The sequence below is a fragment of the Muscardinus avellanarius genome (assembly GCF_963383645.1).
Source record: "Muscardinus avellanarius genome assembly, chromosome: 16".
NCBI classification, from domain to species: Eukaryota; Metazoa; Chordata; class Mammalia; order Rodentia; family Gliridae; genus Muscardinus; species Muscardinus avellanarius.
In genome coordinates, this window is record NC_137802.1 from 73,330,374 (window position 1) to 73,350,818 (window position 20,445).

Below are 20,445 nucleotides of genomic sequence, written 5' to 3' on the forward strand. Positions count from 1 at the left end.
GTAGGTTCAAGGACAGCCTTACCAAGTAGCAAGACCCTGTTTCAAAAAAAAAATAAAAAAGGACTGGGGATGTAGCTCAGAGATAAAATGCTCTTGGGTTCAGTCTCCAGTAAAACACACAAACACGTGCAAATGTTCTCACCAAAAATGCTTAATTTGAATCATTACCTGGAGCCCCAAGACCTAAGGACCAGTGCCCAGGACATTGCCAGTCAAAAGTCCAGCAACATCAATGGTAAACCCCAGAGTGTAGGGAATCCTCTACAGAGGGTCATCTGTCCTAGTAGCCTGGACTTGGGCAGGGCTGTTTGTTTGTTTGTTTTGTGGTACTGAGGATTGAACCCAGGGCCATTCTATCTCTGAGCCACACCACCATCCCTATTTTTTTATTTTTATTTTCTACAGAACTAGGGATTGAACCTGGGGGCATTCTACCTCTGAGCCACACCCCAGCCTTATTTTTATTCTTTATTTTGAAACAGGGTCTCCCTAAGTTGCAGAAGCCTAAGTAGCTGAGGCTGGCCGCAAACCTGTGATCCTCCTGTCTTGGCTTCCCAAATGCTGGGATGACAAGTGTGCGCCACCAGCTTTTTATTTTTATTTTGAAACAGAGCCTTGCTGGTTGCTGAACATCTCACTACTTGCTGAGGCTGCCCTCGAATCTGCGATCCTCCTATCTGAGGCTCTCAAATACTGGGATTACAGGCATGCACCACCATGCCCGGTGGCAGGGGGCTTTTCTGACTAAAACGGCCAAGTACCTGAGCCACCAAGAAGGTTCCGTTTAGGAGACTGGCAGCAGCTGTACCTAGCCCCTTCCTAGAGGGACAGCCACCCCTACAGCCTCTACTCGTCACGCCTGGGGGCATCACTGCCAGCTTCTGGCCTTGTGAACCAGGATTTGAAATGCCACTGCATGGACTGAGAAGGCTCCACCCATCACCATGCCCACCCGGGATTCAAGGCCTGCGCGCCGCCTGCTGGGCGCCGCCAGCCCGCTCAGCTCCCTCGCCCTGGGTGGAAGGCAGGTGGCTGAAGCAGGGCCAGGCCCCCTGCACCACACCAGTCCAGAATCGGCTGCCTTCCTTAGGCCATGCCAAGCTGTCTGCAGACGCATGCTCCCAGGATCGTGCAGAGGCTCTAGGGTGGCAGGATTTTGTCCCATGGGCAGGGAGGGCAGTGTCAAGTCTCAGGGCAGACTGTGCGACCGCCCACACCTGCCTCCTGCTGCACCTGCGCCCCCACCACTCGCCTCAGAAGCACTCATCCTCAGCATTGCTTTCTTCAAGCTGCCCAGAGCTGGCAAGCTGGGACCAAGCCTTGCTGGACGGACTTCCTTTTCCCAACGTGCCACCCCCGAGGCCCCTCATGGCCTGTTAATGCTTCCAAACCCGGGCCCAGGCACATCTGGGCTCCTCCAGCCAGGGCACTCCTCAAGGCGCAGGCAGCATATCCTCAGGCTTGGGCCTCCAGCCGAGCTCTTGCTGGCCCCGCACCCCAAGTCCCCCTCCAAATCTCCTGTGGCCTTTGCTTCTGTCCCTCTGTCCTGGGACTCCCCCTAACCGTTCAGCTTCAGAGCCACGTTACTGTTGAGAATATGCCCTGCTGGCGCTGGGATGCTGCTGGAAGCCTGCTGCTTGTGCAGCAGTGTCCCCTGCACAGGGATTGGACCACATCTAGTGTTCGCAAGACCGGGCAGTTTAGAGAATAGAAATCTATTCACCAGTCTGAAAGTGGTGTGAGTCCAGGACCGGGTCCTGGCGCCCAGGGAGGCGCTTCCTGGAGGAGTGCGGAAGAGCACTGCTGGCCTCTCGGGGACTTGCTCCACCGTGAGGGTGGGGCCTCTCAGCCAATGTACCTCCTAAAGGCCAACTCTCGGGCCTCATCCAGTGACCCCTGCATCCGGGAGGGGCTGGTAGCCACGCAGATGTCTTGGTCCTGAGTGATGTGAAGTTCATGGCGGGCCGAGACCCACTGGCTTCCGCCCTGGCTCTGCTGCGCATTGGCCGTCACTGTGTGGCAGCACACTGCTGGCCTGGAAGTACTGTCCCTCATCTAGAACCGGGCCCAAGGGAGCCAGGCCACTGCCCGTGGCCTGCGCTAGGGTGGACCTGACCCCATGTCCGCCAAGGGCAGCGGCTGGAGGTGGCCCACTGGTAGCCAGCCTGTGGGCCCTGCTGGAAACGCCTCCACGCCCACAGGTCACGTGACCCCAAAGCAGAGCCCTGGCCACCCGTATGGTCTGTGTTCTGGCTAAAGTCCCACTCTGGGCTCTTTTTGTCCTTACCTGTGGGGGGACAGAGTGGGAGGCGCAGAGACAGCCAGAAGGAAGAGTGTTAATGGAGCACAGGCTTGATGCCGTCTGCTCTGGGCTGGGCAGCCCTGCTTCCCCAAAGGACACAACGTAGAGGAGGGTGGAATGACTCCAGATAGAGAGAAACTGGGTCAAGGTAAGGTATTCAGGAGAGTCAAGCTGGGTGGCAATCCCACTCCAGCAATTTAACACACGGGCTTCTCATCAGAGGACTGTCCAGATGGCATTTCACCACCCATGATGGTTTATTTGGAATTGCTTTAGTCAAGGACAAAGGACGAGGACTTGGGCGTGTTGGCCACATCATGGGCCCAGTACTTGGGAGGCTGAAGTGGGGGTTCCAGGTGTGAGACCAGCCAGGGCAACTATCGAGACTCAGCAACCTATGAAACCCTGTTTAAACAAAGAATTAAAAATGGGAAGAAGCCCCTTTAATCCCCACTACCCCCACGGAACAAAGGACAGGTGGTGAGCTGGGACCACCGCCTTTTTAGAGAGCGGTGCCTGTGCCGAGGCTCGCAGGAGTCCCGCTCAACCTGTGGGGCGCCCGGCCTTCGTTTTTTGTTTTCTAGTCTTCACACTGACCAACAATGCACCCCCCCCCTTTTTTTTTGGTGATACTGGGGGTGGAACCCAGAGGCTTTCTACTTCCAGGCTATACTCCCAAACCTATTTTATATATTTTTTTTCATTTGGAAACAGGGTCTCACTAAGTTGCTGAGAGCCTAAGTAGCTGAGGCTGGCTTCGAACCTGTGCGATCCTCTTGTCTCAGCCTCCCAATGTGGAGGTTATATGTGTACACCACCATGGCCGGCCCAACGACACATTTTAAAAAATCAAACTAAGGGGGATTTCAGAGGTGCGGGCAGGGCTGTGTGCACCCCACTGAGGCACCCTAGAACCTGTACAGATGCGGTCCTCCCACAGCTCTGTGGCAGGGCGTGGGACACCAAGGATACCCCGGGCTTCTCTCCCTCCGGTCCCTGTCTCTCTAAAGTGCCTCCGCTAGATTAGGGAGTGACAAGATGCAGCACCCTGTGTCTACCAAAGGGACATCACATCTGTGCCCTCTGGCCTCGATTCCCAGGCTGGCAAGGGGAGGGGCAGCGCCCTCTACCGCCAAGTCCACACAGATCCAGCAGCTGATAGGAGTTGCCACCACTTCCGTGGCCAGCCTGTGCGCGAGGCTTCTAGTGCCCGCTGGCGTCTGCGTGACCTGAGCGCTGGGCTGCTGGCAGCATCGCGGGCTGCACTTACCTGGTGTGCAAGTCCTGTGATGTTTAGTTTTGGGCACTGGCCCTCCGTGGCACCATCTACAATCCTGCCCACATTTTCCTTCTTGGTTCAATGCCAACTTGGCTCATCAAGTGTCCGTGGTGGTTTTATTTTTTAATCTCATAATCGAATTTCAAAAGACAGACTAAGTGCAAACGGTGTGAAGTTTGAGGCAGGCGCGCCCGCCCCGTCCCCACCCTTGTCCCTCGGTGGTGCCCGAGCAGCACCTCGGAGCAGGCCAAGCGGGAGGGCTCCAGGTGATGCGGCTCGACTCGGGTCCAGTCTGAGCAGGAACGAAGTGGCGCCAGTCACAGCCTCAGCTGGAGTCTGGGAGCCCGGACATAAGCAGCATGTGTCTCCTAGACACAGCGTGACCAGTTAGACCACACGAGAAGCACGCGGTCCACATACGGAAGGCAGCCAGCGAGTCGGGCAGCCAGCCGGGACGTGGCCATGCCTGGCTGCAGCCCTTGGTCTGAGAAGATGCTCAGGCCTCCTCCGGAGCCCCAGGCAACTGTTTAATCTGCCGGCTATGGACCACCTGCAAGGCGCCCCCTGCAGCCTGGCGGAGCTGGGCGTCCAGGGCACTGCGGAGATCATTCAGCTGGACATCAGGGAGGGGGTTAAAGCTGATGATGACACTGTCCTCTGGGGCCAGCTCCCTCCCTGGATGAGAGCTGAGATCCCGTCGTCTCCTCCGAAGGTCAGAGCCGGCTTCCAGTTTCAGGTCTCGGTTAGGTTTGGCGATGTGTGGCTTCTTGTCCCCTGGTGCAGCTGGTCTGGGCCCAGGCTCAGGGTCCGGCCTCTGCTTGGGCTCTTGGACAGCAGTGTTCTCTCCAGCTCTCAACTGCTCGTGAGGAACTGGGACATGGTCTCCTCTGGGGACCTCCTTTCTTTCTTCCAGGTGACCCCTCTGGGCCCCAGTAGAGGTGGTCTGAGGTTCTGGCTGACCTAACAGAGCCTGGGGCTGAGGGGCCATTTCTGCCGGCCTGCCAGACGGGCCCAGGGCAGGTGCCAGGTCTCGGCTCAATTGCCTGAACTTCACATGAGGGTCCCCAGCCTCTGCGCCTGCCCCGGCCACAGGCCTACCGGCCTTCTGCACATCTGCCCTCGGGGCCGCCATTTCCCTTCCAACATTCTTCCTTTCTACTGAACCTCCACCGAAGACGCCCTGGCTTTGCCTGGGGAGTCTGTCGGCAGAGTGCCTCCCTGGGCTCCTGGGTGCTTCAGCAGGGGATGGCTTAGGCTCTGGGTCCTGGGCAAGCGGCTCCTTTGCAGCACGGGCTGCCTCAGGCACCACACCTTGCTGCTCTTCCCTCAGCTTGTCCAGGGCTGCCTGGGGCTCTGCGTTGGAGCCCCCACCAGGAGAGCCAGCTGGGTCTCGGCCTACAGCCCCCTCAGGCTCCCCCAGGGAGTGCTGGCCCAGCTCTTGGGGTGAAGCAGGGCGACCTGCAGGAGCTCTAGACACAGGCTCCAAGGGCTGGAGAGGGGCATTCTCCATCTCCCCAGCATGTCCATCTCGGGACTCCTGCCCTCTAGGCATGGCTGCCCCAGGCTCTGGCTGCATGTCCTCTGCAAATGAAGTCAGGACGTTAGTTGTCAGTTTAGCCGTGGAAACGAACACAAGCCGCCAGTGCGGGACTGAAAAGAGCGAACCTGCAGTCAGGCAGGAATTACAAATCGAGAGGTAAACTCCTGGAGCCTCAGCTCCAGCCCACCAGGGGTGCCACAGCACTGCCCCTGCCCACCAAGGCCCTGCCTACCCGGCCTGGGCCTGGCCTCGTCCTCCTGCCTCTGCTGGTGTATCTCCTTGTGCTGCTCCTCGATCACAGCCAGCAGCTTCTCCTGCTGGTCCAGCAGGCGCTTCTGCTGCACCTGCTGCTCCTTGATCACCTGCAGCAGGACGGCGTGGTCCAGCATCTCTGCCCTGCCAGCTGCTGGTGGAGACACACATGGTCAGGACTACCACTGCATGGTGATGCACACAGCCGCCCACAGGGCTCCTCCCTGCAACGCCGCAGACACAGAGACTGCGCCTCAACCGCCGCCAAGCCCAGCTTATGTGAGCCCAGCTATCTGGGCTGGGTGATGTCCCCCCAGTTTCACACATTGTTTTCCAGGTCAAGCATGTAGAAAAATAAAAAACTATAAGGTACTTTTTTAAAGAAAAGAATACTGGCACTTTAAGAAAGTTTCTTCCACAGTGAGGACTGCCCTCTGTGTGGGTCTGTATGGTGCTGGGGATTGGACTTAGGGGCATTCTACCTTGGAGTGACACCCCAGCCCTTTTTTATTTTGAGACAGGGCGTGAGGTACCAAGGCTGGCCTTGAGCTTCCGATTTTCCTGCCTCAGTCTCCAAGTACTGGATTACAGGTGTGTGCAACCATGCTGTGCTAAAACTGGTCTTTTAAGTAGAGCACGAGAGCTGGACACAGCGAAGCCCAGGCCAGCTGTTAGCATGCAGCTGTCCCAGCATGTGGCTCCTGATGCCCACGGGACGCTCAAGGGGAGTGGCACACCATCACCCGAGGGCAGGAGGAAGGCCCTTGAAGGCTGCTCACACTGCTGCGTCCCGCCCAGTGCATCAGACAGCAATGGGGCATGGCTGGAGCTGCCAGAGCCTCACCCCGCTGGCTTTCTCCACAGACACTTCAGCTCTGGGTCAGTTAGATGCAGCAAGTACCTGTGACTTATGTAATTTCAAATTACAAATTTTAAATTAGGAGTCTTTGAAAAATGATGGGTTAGGGCAGCCATATGTAAAAGTTCAAATCGAAGGGAGAAAGCATGTTTTTTGAGTAGTAAGAGTGAGCATCCCAGCAAGGCCCCAGGTAGAGGAAGCAGACTGGCAGGCAGGCGGACCCCCCCAGTGGGGACGCAGTGACTGGCTGGGCAGTCTGGGTCAGCAGCTTCCCAGGGGAAGACAGAGTTCCAGGGACATGCCCATTGCTTGCCAGAACCCTGGTGGCCAGTGCCAGGATGTGCGGGCAGGCGGGCCTGTGGAGAGGCAGCTCCCTGCCAAGGCCAGGGTTGCACAGACACCTGCCCAGAAGTAATGGCCCTGGAGCATGAAGCCAGGTCCCACAGACCTCCCTTCAGCTGAGGGAGCCAGGGCACTGTCCCACGGGCTGCAGACCTGCCCCGCAGCCACGGGCCACACTTCACCCTGGCTGTATGCTCAAAGGCACAAGAACGAGGTCTGCATGCGGTTGCTGCCCTCCTGCCCCTGGCTGGCTTTAGAGGCAGACCCCTGCCTCACACGCTCCTTGGAGGGCTCACCCAGGCCTGGCTCTGGAAGGGAGCAGGAGAGGGAGGGAAGGTGCCATGTCTAGCCGAGAGCCACACAGGCAGAAGTGAAACTGGAGTGAAAGGCTGCCCCTCGCCAGAGCCACCAGGACCCCCAGGGCTCCCAGGGCCAGGCCGCGGTGGGATGGAGCTACCAGGACGGAGAGCGTGCAGGACATGCAGACGCAGCGCATGCACGTGGGGCAGGCACGCCCCATCTCCAGCTCGGGGGGGCCTTCGGCGACCCTGCGCACAGACGCCACATTCAGCTGCCTTCTAAGGACAGCCAAGCCAAGGAGCTGAGGACAACCGTGGCATCAGAGGGGAGGGAGGGAGGTGGGTGTCGGCCCGCCGGTGCCACTCCCGGGCCTGGCGTGTCCTCGTGTGGGGTCCTGCGTGGCCGGCCGTGCGAGCCACGGTGCTGTTCTCGCACCTCCAGACAAGCGTTCCATCTCGACACCCGCCTCAGAGTCCTACCTGCTACTATCTTTTTAATTTCAGCTGTTCGTCCCAGTGAGAGGCATATGGAAGAAAGGCAGAATAGGAAACTGTGAAAGTCTCTTTTTCAGAAAGAAAAAAATGTCAAAGAATCAAACAGGTTTAGGTAACAGATTATAGGAATTAGAAATGCTAACTCTCTTCAGGCTACACCCAGGGACAACAGGTGCGGGAAAGCTTCCTCAGCAACTCCTCTCTCCAGGGGCCCAGCGTGCACCTTTAGCCACCTTCTTGGCAGCGGTACCAGGGCAGCTGCCCACACCTGGCCTTCAGGGTGCCATGCTTGGGGACGGGACAGCTGTCCTGAGGCTACGGGGCCTTCTGGAGGCAGGCTCGGCGGAAAGCAAGGCCGGGAGATTATTGACCTGAAGAGGCCCCCAAACACAAGACAGGCCATGTGCAGAGGCTGCGGAGGCCAGTGCCCAGGTGTGACCCAGGATGGCTGAGCCCCGGCCACGACAGAGGCCCAACCCCAGCACCAAGGCACAGGTGAGGTGAGCTGTGTCCTGAGAAGGGTGACGTGTGGACGTGGGGCCTAGCCTGGGAGGTGACAAGGCACAGAAGCCTGCAGCTCTCCAGGGAGACAGAGGCAATGAGCCCCGCAAAGGAAGTACCAGAGGAGGGCTGAGCTGCCAGGCAGGGTGGGGAGGCCTGGAGGCATGGTGGGTTTTGGGTGGCCAGGGCATTTACTGCAGGCTGGCACAGGTGTGCTCCTGCACTGGGGCTCAGACAAGGGAGCAGGCTGAGTGCTGTGGTGGGGGCTGCTGGGGCCAGAGCAGCCACAGCCCCCAAGATGGGCCCAGGCAAGACACAGTCTTAAAATAAGTCTTCACATCTGGGTGTACTAACCCCACACCTGGCTGCTTTACACACCCCGAATGTGGGAAATATTAACATGCCTGCTTTAAGATGAAATAAAAATGGTCATTAAAAGCCACGTGACAGAGCAACAGATTCTTTTTAAAGGGGAAGAACGGGACATAAAAAGCGTGTGTAGGGAGGTACCAAGGAGAAGGCTGCTAGTGAGGAGAAGGGGCACCTCAGCCCAGGTTTCCTCAGAAACCCAGCGGCGTGGGGCGGGAGAGTGGGCGCCCAGGATAACCCCGGCCAGCGAGAGGCCTGCGCCCAGGCTTACCCTCCAGCTTGCTGCCTGCCGGCTCTCCCTCCGGCCGCTCCGTATCCCGCTGCTCTCGAGGTGCCGGCCGCTGTGCCGGGAGGGGCGCCCTTCCACCTGCACACCGGAGACCAGAGGTGTTGCAAAAAGTCAGGGGCGAGGGGCGAGGGCGCAGCAGATGCTCCCTAAAGGACTCCGTCACCGCCCGCCCGCCCTCCCCAGCACAGTTTATATTCAACCTGATGATTACCAGGGAAGTAATAAAAAAATATTTAACAATCTCATAGGCTTGTGGCAGCGAGCCAATGTTAACTACCTTGGCCAATTAAAATGCAAGCGGCGTCCTAACTAGCTCTTAGACGGCACTTAACAATGTGTTACCTGTCAAGCGCTCCCCAGCGTCCCCCGTGTGCACCCAGACACACGAGAACAGCGTGGCACCTGACATTTAGTGGTCTGGCAAACGACTGTGTGACAGATACTATAGTAGCTGTCAAGCACCAGACTCTGCGTCTCCCACCAGCTGCTGAAGGGGCTTGCTACATTCACATGCTAATCGTGAAACAGAGAGAGAGAGAGAGAGAGAGAGAGAGAGAGAGAGAGAGAGAAGACAGAGGGGGGAGGGAGGGGGAAGGGGGAGGGAGGGAAAGAGAAAGAGGGAGGGAGGGAGAGAGAGGGGGGAGGGAGGGAGAGAGAGGGGGGAGGGAGGGAGGGAAAGAGAGAGAGAGGGAGACACGGGACAGAAGAAAGAAAAACCAATTCCGCTGCCCCTCCCCGGCCTGCCCCCAGCGAGGGGATTTCCTGGGGGCCCAGGCCAACACCCACCAGGGCTGGGCTTGCTATCGGCAGGCTGCCCGGCGGCCCCTGCAGCGTTGCGTGCGGCCTCTTCCCCTCTGCCTGCGGCCAGGCCGTGCTGCTCCACAGCGGCCACAGCCTTGGGCCCCGGGTGCAGGGCTCCGTCGCCTGGCCCACGGTCCTCCTTCCCAAGCTGGACAGCTGGCTGACCGTTGACTTCTGGAACCTTCTGGGGACCTTGAGGAAGACCACCCGCTTCCTCCGAGGCCTGGGCCTGTTCAGACCTCCTCCCAGCCTCTCCCCTCTCTGCCTCTTGCTTCTCTGGCTCAGGCGGAGGGGCCACCATCTGCCCCTTGCCCTCGGGAGCTCCTCCGTCCAGGTTCCTGGAAGGCGACTTGTTCTCTTCTGACCCGTCTCGGTCCTGACCTTCGTCCACCACCACCTTGTCATGAGGAACGGGCGGTTCATGGCGGTGAGCCTCACCCATAGGGACAGCAAGCCCTGGGAGGAGTGAGGACAGGTGCGGTGAGCCATGGAGGGGGCTTACTTTCCCCTCCAGGGACCCAGTGGTGTGACGCAGGCAGACAAGTACCCACCCCCGCTGTGCCCGCCCTCGGCCGGGCAGAGCTAGCAGAGCAGCGGTGGGGGCCAATGCAGTCACGAGCACCCCTGCACACCGCCACAGCCCTCTCTCCGCGCCCAGCGGCCGCACACCCACCTTGCCCAGGGCGGTCAAGCTGTGCGGCCTCTGGCTTCTCCTTGGCGCCTTCCCCGCCAGGCACGTTCACGGGGCCCTTAATCTGGGCCTGCTCCAAGTCCTCTTTCTCCTCCGACAGCTTCAGCTTCTCCCGGCCATCCCCAGCCACATTCACAGGGGGGTCCTGGGCTGAAAGCACAGCGCGGTGAGCTTCTGCGGGCCACCCGCACCCTGCCTGGGCCGTCACCGCACGTCCCAGATGAATGGCAGAACCTAGTAAGCTGGGTTTTTCCTGTTCAATCATTATTAGCTAAATAGGACAGAAAAAACTGTCATTTTGCATGTGTATCTGTAACAAGACTGGCAACTTCCACATAATGGGGTGAAGACCTCTCCATGCAACACCCAGCCATGACCAGCAGGTGGCGGCACGAGCCCGCCGACAGCGTGTCTCCTGAGACTCCCCGCACCTCACAAGGGCGACTTGTCCAGGCCCCCCACCCAGGCCGGGACTGAGGTCCTGGCCCTTTAAGGAAAAGAACATTAGGAATGGTCATTTGCAATCCTGTCAAGTTCTTACTGCTTATGGGGGAAATCCACATCAAAAGAACAAGAACAAAAGGAACACCTACTAAAGTTGACCCTTCAGCCTCCTGCAAGCCAGGGGACCCAGCCCCAGCTGGAGCCACACTGCACAGGGACCCCCCCACCCCCCGCAACAGACTGGGTTCAAATGGAACCAGTTAGGAAACTGCATTTTAAATGACCACTATGGGTTAGGCGAAACATGGCAGAAGCTAAAGAAAACCAGGAAGAGACAACTTTGGAAAACAATCTTTTCACCCCAGAGTCCCAAGGCAACCTGTGTCGTGTCCCCCAGGACTAAGGCTGCCCAGGAAAGGGCAGTAACAGTGCGACTGGGCAGGAGAGCTGTGGCTCGGGAGCTGCAGGAGGAGTCAAAAAGGCTTATCAGAGAGCACGCGGGTTGGTTTTGCTCAGCCTAATACAACCAGCCTGAGGCTTTGGTCTAGGGAGGCAGAACTGCACACGCGATGAGCCGGGTGTGGTGGCACAGACTTGTAATTCCCAAGCTTGGGAGGCGGAGACAGCAGGAGCGCACAGGATCGCACAGGTTCAAAGCCAGCCTCAGCTACTGAGTGAGGCTCTCAGCAACTCAGTGAGACCCTGTTTCCAAATAACCTATAAAATAGGTCTGGGGGTGTGCCCGGAGGTAGAACCCCTGGGTCGCGCAAGCCACGCGTCGTCTACTTGAAATGAGCATCCGTAACAAACCACAGGAGGCGCCTCCCTTGCTGACAGCCCCACAGGGCAGGCGCCGGTGCCCGCGCAGCCGGGTGACCTTGTCAGGAGGCCTGAGGCCCATCGCACACTCAGGCCCTAGCGTAGGCCCCTGCACACAGATGAGCAGCGACCATCAGTCAAGAGGGCGGCCACCAGACTCAGAGAGGCCAGGGAAGAGACCAGGAGAAGCCGCCCTCCACAGCACAGTCCCTCCGCTCTGAGAGAGCAGTGCTTCTCAATCAGCCCAAGACAAGGCCGGCTGATGGTCAGGGAATGAGCGGCGGCCTGTTTAGTCAGGACGGTCCGGGGCCTGGGGGCTCTGTGTGCCTGGCAGTAGTGTGCCACACAGACTAAGATGGCCATGCACACGGGCGTCCATGAAGCTGCCGGAGGTCCCCGAAGCGCCATGCCTGCTGTGTTCTGCATGTGCTCTTGAGACTCCGCAGGCAGAGCCGAGGCTACAAAGGCTTCTGGGCTCAAGCAAGGAGCCTCCAGCCAGCACTCGACGGTCGTGGCCTGCCTCGTGGCAGCACCGCCTCCACCAGGAGCAGGTGACTGAGCAATGCTCCTGGTCACGGCAGAACTTTAGTTAGCAGCTCTGCTGACCTTGCATCTGCCTGCCTGCAACCACAAGGTGACCGTGCTGCTCCGTGGTGACAGGGTGGCCAGCCAGCTAAGGACTGGGAGCCCTCGAGAGGGAAGGCTCTTCAGGGGGCAAAAAAAGGGCCGCCGCCATCCAGGAGCACACAGTCGTGGCCCCAAGGAGGGGCCTCTGGGCTTGAGGAGACGGGCAGCCCTCCTTGGGCATCCTCAAGGCTCACTACAATCACTGCCTGCCACAGAGCTGGTCACTAGAACCAGGGGACTCCATGCTCACTTTATGTTCTAGCAAACTCCTCTTGTTGGGTAAGGCACAGGGTGGCTCCTTTTACACATGGTAACTGACACCATCAACTCAGTGCCTGCGGGGCTTCCTTGAGGGAAAGAGGTCCTGATGCGCAATGGCGTGAAACACCCCCACAGAACTGTCCTTTCTCCCTGTGTCCAGCAGGGGGAGGGAGGCACACAGGCTCAGGGATCTGTCTTTGAAATGAGATGCTCAAGCCGGGCGTGGTGCCGCAGGTTTGTAATCCCAGTACTTGGGAGGATCGTAGGTTTGCAGCCAGCCTCAGCTGAGTGAGGCCCTTTGCAACTGAGCAAGATCCTGTTTCAAAATAAAGAATAAAAAATAGGGCTGAGAGTGTAACAGGCGTAGAATGCCCCTGGGTTCCATCCCCAGTACTGACAAAAAGGGGAAAGAACTGAAATGAGACAGAGTGGCACATCCCCTCCTTAGAGGCAGAGAGGCTACGTCTCCCACCGCTCCTGACCGCAGTGTTGGTGGCGCCTTCCAGCTCCCAGGACAGGCAGGAGGGCGGGCAGTGGCGGGGTCCTCCACCTCAGGGCAGCTCTGCTGGCCACTCCACTGCTGAACCCCACCATTGCTGTTACTGCGGGAAGCAGTTACTTCTGGCTGCCAGCACTAAACACGGCGATGCTGAGAAAGGCTCCCCACGCAAGGCCAGCCCTTGGCCAGCGGCTCGGCATTCCAGCACCCCTCACTCGGGGAGTGGCGAGAAGGCTCTGCCATCACGCCTCTGGAAGCCAGGCAGAGGACTCTCCTAATGACCCAGTTCTGCCTTTCCCTTGACGTCGTGGGGGTAACGTAGTACTCATTAAGGCTTAATTTTAAAACCTGATCTTCTGGACTTAGCTGCTAGATGACCTCATTAAAAGCAGGGGATCCCTATGGCTTACACTGCCTGGGCTGGTAGCCTGGTGTCCAGCAGTGGGTGCTGGGGCATCGACAGTCAGGGTTCCACCCTCCTCACGTCTCTCTTCTCTGCAAGCACATGTGTCTGCCAGTTGGTGAGGACAGGAGGATGTCACTCCTCGGGGGTGGCGTGGCAGCCTGGGTCACGCAGGCTCAAGGCAGGCCAGCAGCTGCCAGGGAGTAGGGCTCCTTCCTGCCCCCAAAAGGGGCCTTCCAAGTTCAAGTCCTGCAAGGCTGGCATGGTTACCTCGAATGGTATATGCGAAATGAACTCACTGGCATCTCTTAACAAGCTGGCAAAAAACACTCAACAAAAAACTAAAACAGGAACGGGGCCACACTGAACAAGGGAGCTCTTATGACCTGCCCAGCAGGGCAGAGCCACAGGCGTGTGGCGGCAGGGCCTTCCGCTCCCACTCGGTGCCCTGTCCAAGGTACCGGAACCTTCCACCTCCGTGGACGGCAGCCACGGCAGGTAGCCACAGAGGCCGAGGCAGGTCCTTGGGCGGGAGCAAGCGAGGAGGATGCACGGGAGAGAGGCCCCGCCACAGGGCTCAGGACGCTGGGGCGCAGCGGCCGATGCCACCCTCATGCCAGCGCCTCACACAGGATACTCCTGCCCCGGCCCACACCGCTGAGTCCACACTCACTCTCCAGCTGGTCTTAGCTCCTTGCCACCGCCAGCACAGCGTCCCCCTGGGGGAAGGGAAGGAGCTGCAGGGCAGAGGGTGGGTCAGCTGTGTCACCCGGTGCTGCACCAGCAGCAGCAGAGAGCCTGGGAGGAGAGTTAAACAAGGACGCGGCAGCTTCCAAAGCACCGCAACACCACAAAATCTGAAGCCCTCCCTGGGCCCTCCAGGGCGCCGTGAGGCAGATAGAGGCGGCCTAATCAGCCTTTCTGAATGGATGATTGCCTTCATGGGCCTTCACAGGGGCTCGGCCGTGCTCCGAAGGCCCGAGAGGCCGTGTGTGGGCCGGGTTGCGCCAGTCAGCCGCACGCGTCCCATGAGGGCAGGCTCACTCCGTCAGCGCCCAGGGCGGGGCTCTCAGTGGAGAGGCAGGCTGGTTGAGACCTCTGCAACACCACAGAACCCAACAAGCTCCCTGGTGCTGAGCGCGCAGCCTATGGGAGCAGGCTGCTGACGACCGGGTCTCCAGCCCCACCCCAAGGACCGGGGGCGGCCAAAGAATGGCCAAGAACACATGACATGTGCTCAAGGACCACATGCGGCTACAGCCTCAGAGAAGACATGGAAGGTGCGGGAGACAGATGTGGCCTGGGAGGCCCGGGTGAACAGGCAGCGTGCAGCGCCAGGAGGCAGCTGCCAGCCACTCCCAGGGGCTGCACGGCGCTGCAGATGGCGGCCGGCGCTCACTGGCCAGACAGGCCCGCAGCCAAAGCATGCAGGGACCGGGCACACTGGAATTCAGCACGCCTCACCCTGACCCCCTGCTGCAGCTTGGTATCAGCACCTATTCCTGCTGGGGCAGTGCTGAGGAGGCAGCTCACCTGCCTGGTGGCCCCACACAGGATCAGACTGGCCTTCCCCAGGAGGGACCGAGCCGGCGCCCGTAGCTGGAGTGGGCCTGAAACGCCCACCTTCTGGCAGATTTTTCCTGGTCCAAATGGCCAAATGTTTCAAGCACGAGTGGCAACTGGCAACTGCTGCTGCTTTTTTTTCTTTCTTCTTTTTTTGCAGTACTGGGGATTGAACTCAGGGGCATTCTACCTCTGAGCCACCCCCAAGCCCTGTTTATTATTTGGACACACTAAGTTACCGACAGCCTAGGAAGCTGAGGCTGGCTGTGAACCTGCGCTCCTCCTGTCTCGGCCTCCCCAGTACTGGGGTACAAGTGTGAGCCACCACCCGGCTCCCACCGGCAGCATCTGAACACTCCACTTGTTTCTCTGGGTGTCCGGCGGCCCAGCACCTGCCTGCAGGCCTTGTCTGCTGCTCAGCTTCATGGCTGCAGGCACTGGAATGGGGGACTCTTCTCGCATGCTTTGCCAACCAGGAAGGCGGGAGAAAGCATCTGCAGCTACTCTAGGAAAGGACCAAGGAGCTGCGGCTCGTATGGGGGCAGTGCTGAGGAGGGCAGCTCAAGCACCGAGCAAGGGCAGACGGGGGAGGGCAAGGCCGCGCAGATGTCCAGGTGCCGCAGGGCCCAGCAAGCGTGCCAAGTCGCTGACTCTCCCGTCAATGGGACTGAGTTTCCCTCCATTCAGGAAGGAGTCTCAGGGGAAGCGCCACTAGGCAGCACGTCCATGGCGACCTGAAACCCACCAGCAGGAAGAACGCTTCCTCCCAGCAAGGCTGCAGGCCGGCCCCGAGCCTCTGCAGCAGAGGTGAGCCTGACCCGCCTGGACGCACCCTGAGGTGCTGCAGAAAGCCTGGGCATCGCCGGGGCAAGGCCCAGAGGGAGTGCTCTTGAGGGCGGCCCCACCACTAGCACCACAGCTGGAGCTGCCAGACAGGCGCGTATGCCAGGACCTGCTGGCCGTGGACCATGCCTGTGTTATCTTCCTGTCTGTGCCTGGGAAGGCTGGGGGTGCATTGGCCACCCCCAGAAAGACACCCAGAATATGCACCCTGCAGCCCAGTGACATGTCACCGTGGGGTGACGCACCACTGGAGCTGCGTGAGGGAGCGCAGGCTGCGACCCCACCATCAGCACTGGCAAGCAACGAACAGGAACAGGAAGCAAAGCGGAGACATTATCTGACTTTGTCAAGGAGAAAACTGGCTTGAAATTTATATCCTTCAAACAAACAAACGTGAGCAACACGCAGAACGGAGCCTGTGAGTGTACCCCGTGGCCAGCACCGAGGCCTCGGCCCACCCCAGGCTACCCTAACCCTAACACTAACCCTAACCCCAACCCTAACCCCTAATCCTAACCCTAACCCCAACCCCAACCCTAACCCTAACCCCAACCCAACCCCTAACCCAACCCTAACCCTAGCCCCAATCCCCCAGCTGCAGTCCCCTGCACGTAGGCTGCGTGATGGCTCAGGCCTCCCAACAGCTCCATCAAACAGGACGGACATGGCCAATGGAGGCACAAATCCTTGGAGCGAGCCAAGAGGCAGCGCATGACCCCGAAGTGATGCTGTGGACACGGGCCCTGAAAAGGCCCGGGGGCGGGCCTGCGTGCCTACCTGAGAGCCGAGCCACCTCCGCCTTCACCATGCCCTCGGCCTCCCCATGCCGGCTGCCAGGAGCTTCCTTGGCCAAGTCCACGGGGGCCTCCTCGCTCACAGACAGTGTGGTGAATGTGCTGACCACCAGGACGCCCAGGCCGACCCACAGCACCACCTAGACCAGAGAGACCCGACAGAGGAGTCACGGCAGTCCCCCACTCTGCCCAAAGCTAGGAAAACTTCCTCTGCAGCCTGTAATCCCAGCACTTGGGAGGCTGAGGAGGCTCACTGGTTTGAGTCCAGCCTCAGGAACTTAGTGAGGCCCTTCACAACTTAGTGAAACTGTTTCAAAATAAAAAATAAAATAGGCCTAGTGGTAGAACACCCCTGGATTCAAACTCCAGTACCCTCCCCCCCAAAAAAACTACCTGCGGGAAGCTGGGGATGGAGTATATAAACCAGCAGGGAAGGCAGTGTATAAAGTAGCCCTCCAAGTCAGGCATGGTGGCAAATGCTTGTAATTCCAGCATTTGGGAGGCTGAGACTGGAGGATCGCAGTTCGCGGACAACCTCAGCTGTTTAGTGAGGAGGCCCTCTTTCAAAGACCCTGTTTCAAAATAAAGAATAGAGCCCGGGAGTGTTGGCACATGCTTATAATCCCAGAGCTTGGGAGGCTGAGACAGGTGGATTGCACAGGTTCGAAGCCAGCCTCAGCTACTTAGTGAGGCTCTTGGCAACTTAGTGAGACCTTGTTTCCAAAAAGTATTTTTTAAAAAAAATAGGTCTGGGAGTAGAGCCAAGAGGTAGAAAAGCCCCTGGGTTTCAGCTCAGTACCACCAAACAAACAAACAAAAAAAAGAATAAAATAGCCCTCGAGGAGGGCATATGGAGGCATTGGTCTCGCAGCAGACCCAGAGACAGCCCACCTGCCAGCAATCTGCTGACCACCCGGCCGTAACAGAACTCTGATATGTTACTCTTCACCCTAATCAAAGTGGCCTGTGTACCCCAGTGTCCAAATGGCCAGCTGGAATCGTGGGCAAGCCTGCTAGAGCTGCCTCAGCAGCCACAGCACGTCCCAGAAAGGCCTGGACATGGCAGGGGCATCTCTGCAGGCATGAGGAGGAGGCTCAGAAGAGCAAGGGTGCTGTTTACACAATGGAGCAGAGACCCGAGCCCTGGTCCACGTCCTAGGGGTTAGGTCTCTTGGCCACCATGGCAAGAGGAACAAGAGCCTCGCGGCAGCTGCCCACTTGAAGAGTGTCTTGGATGTATCTTAAAGGTGCGCACTTGTACACAACTCTGCAGAGTGGCTCTGTCCAAAGGATGCAGGCTGCACAGCTGGGGGCACCCTGTCCCCCAACGTCACCCGCACGTGGTGCTCAACCACAGGCCGGATGTGCCCAGAGCTGGTGGGTGGGAGACCTGCAGGCCCAGCTGGGGAGAGGTGGCACCTCGCCCCTCAGCGGAGCTGCGGCGCCATCAGCACGCCTGGTGCGGGCAGGACACTAGCTGTCACGGCGCCGCCCTGCTTCTGACGGCTCCACAGTGATCACGAAGCCTGCACTGCTGCAGCCGTCATGCAACTGCTTCTCCTCCTGCCGCTCGCTCGGGCTATTTTAAAACGTGCACCTGCTGGCCCAGCCCCACCATGTGCTGCGCTGCGTCAGCAGCGGGTGCTACTTCTGCCCTGCCCGGCCCACTCAGTCCCCAGGGCCAGCACCTCCTGCTGCTGCAGTGCCCCAGGAAGCGCGCCTCACCACTCCACTGCCTGAGGTCTCAGAAGCAGGCTCCAATCCTCTTCTGAAAAGTATGTATTGACTTTTTTTTTTAATGTGGTACTGAGGAGTGAACCCACAGGCATTCTGTCTCCAAGCTACACCTCTAGCTCTTTTTAATTTTTTGTCTTGAAACAGAATTTCACTAAGTTGCTGTCTCACTAAGTTGCTGAGGCTGTCCTTGAACCTGTGATCCTCTTGTCTCAGCCTTCCAAGTACTGAGATTATAGACATGAGCCACAGCACCTGGCAGTATATTGACTCTTTAAAAAAAACAAAATCAGCTCAGAAGAACTGGTGAAGCTGGGCATGGTGGCGTATGCTTGCAATCCCAGCATTCGGGAGGCTGAGACTGGAGGATCGTGGTTCGCGGACAGCCTCAGCTACTTAGGCCCTCTGCAACTTAGTGAGACCCTGTTTCAAAATAAAGAATACAAAATAGACCAGGAGATATAGCTCGAAGGTCGAATGCCCCTGGGTTCCATCCCCAGACCTGCAAAAAAAAAAACAACAACAACAAAAAACCAACTAGTGAGATTTTCCGGGTCCAGTGCAATTACAAAGGACACGTCTCCATGGGTGGACGGCCACTCTGAGGCCAGGTAGTGACCGCTCACAAAGAAACACCTTGGGGGACGCCCACTTGCTCCCTGGAGCACAGGGCGGCCAGCCACGGCCTGCTGGGCGGACATTCACAGCTCCATGTAGCAGGAGCCACGGCTGGCCGCTATCAGGCAGTGGCAGGGCCACCCAAGGCGTGTGGGCATGCCATCTAATCTGAGCTACCAGAATTCAGAACTGGGGGCTCAACAGCTCACACGCCAAGGTCAGGAGCTCCTGGCCCCACGCTGCCCCGAATGTTTTCCTAAGAGTGTGAAGCCCAACTCCAACAGTGTGCCTGAAGACCATCGGATGACATCCTCCTCACCATGCAGGAAAACCCTCAGAGCCCAGACGGCGTCTGACAGCGAGCGGAGAAGTCAGGGTGGCAACAAGACAGGGACGTGCAGCCTCCTGAGGCGTGGGCGGCGTCCACAGGACCTGTAGCAGTGGTGCTGACCCGGCTGCTGTGGTGCTGCAGCCACAGAGAAGCAGGCCTGGGTGTGCGGAAGACCCCTCGCGAACCCCGCTCTGCTTGCCCTGCTCTGGGTCAAGGCTGCGCGGGCCTCTGTCGTCCAGACCCCTTGCCTTCTAGCTGTGTCTTCCTGCTTCAGTGTCTGAGTAAGGACAAGGGTTCAGCTCCGCACTCTGGAGTCAGTGAGGACAAAGCAGTGAGGGCAGGGCAGCCAGGGAGAAGCCCCTGGCCCCAGCATCAGGCCTGAGGGGCGGCCTCCTGCTTGGGGAAGGCAGCTTTGAAGTGGGGACCTAGGGGGCTATCCGGACCTGGCACGCCAGCCGTCTTGGAGCCCACTGACGGATTCTGGCAGTGATCCATCGAACGCAGCCCAGAATTTGCCAGGAGAGCAAGCCACCCTGCAGGTCTCAGCTCAGTCCTGATGGGCCACAGGGAGTGGGCGGAGGCCTCAGGTCTGTGAGGGCCGACTGAGAACAGACAAGGCCGGGGTGGGGAGGAAACCCTTCCTTTCTGCAGTCTGGACAACACACAAGTCCCGGTTCTGCCCTTCAGTACCACAGCACACACTGGGAGGCTGGTGAGCAGCGGGGTCGGGCCCAGGGCCCCGCGGCGGAGGCAGCGGCGGAGGCAGGGGAGCGCTGCACCTGGAGTGCGTGCCGCTTGCTCGCAGCCTCCCGGAGCCCCTCTGCTCCCCTGGGCTGCCCTTCCTGGCCTCTTCCTAGGGGTACACTCTTTTGTAAGGATCCCCTCTGGATCCTGCAGCCCTGCTGGCTCTGGGGCAGCAGAGTGTCAGATTCACCAGTGGGACTAAGTCTGTCCTCACTTAGGGTTAAAGAGACCGCTCTCTGGTTTTCAAGACAAAAATGCCATTTAAAAGGGTGGGTAAGGTTTCTTCTGGTTTACTTGTCCGTTTTCCTACCTTCTCATTATTCTTCTGGGGATAGTCTCAAAACACGCCTGCCTTCACATGCCCACCATGCACAGCACCCACCTTTTCCTGCTCCTAGGAAGTGTCTGTGTGGGGAGCAAGCACCACCTGGGGGGTGCAGGGAGCGAGGTGCTGAATCTGGGCTGCCTCTCTGTGGACGGGGCTCCTGAGGCCGGGCACCTCCAACCTCCGGAGCTCCTCACAGCATGAAAGCTGCGACGCACCCCGTCACACAGGGCCGACCCACGGATGGCAGCTGCAGGGCAACTCCCCGGTGTCGACTCAGAGGGAGAACCAGAGCGTCCCGGCACGGTCAGAAAGTAGTTCAGACAATTTAGCACGCGTTCTAGATTTGCAGAAACGTAGTAGAACAGGAGCACGTAGGTCTGCCCCTCACCTGATGCAGTGTGTTCACGTCCTGGCACAT

General features: G+C 58.9%; 1 protein-coding gene across 1 annotated transcript in view; it reads right to left on the bottom strand.

Annotated features, from left to right (window-relative positions):
* Positions 1 to 4,077: 4,077 nt before the first annotated feature.
* SLC38A10 (solute carrier family 38 member 10) overlaps positions 4,078 to 20,445 on the bottom strand; it is a gene marked incomplete at both ends in the record, with an annotated part of 46,884 nt that continues 30,516 nt past the window's right edge. The window contains 7 exons of the mRNA XM_080713344.1: positions 4,078 to 5,162; positions 5,354 to 5,527; positions 7,354 to 7,377; positions 8,510 to 8,605; positions 9,314 to 9,784; positions 10,002 to 10,169; positions 16,256 to 16,412. Of these exons, the coding sequence (XP_080569470.1) occupies positions 4,078 to 5,162; positions 5,354 to 5,527; positions 7,354 to 7,377; positions 8,510 to 8,605; positions 9,314 to 9,784; positions 10,002 to 10,169; positions 16,256 to 16,412 (2,175 nt within the window). The remainder of the gene's footprint in view (positions 5,163 to 5,353; positions 5,528 to 7,353; positions 7,378 to 8,509; positions 8,606 to 9,313; positions 9,785 to 10,001; positions 10,170 to 16,255; positions 16,413 to 20,445) is intronic.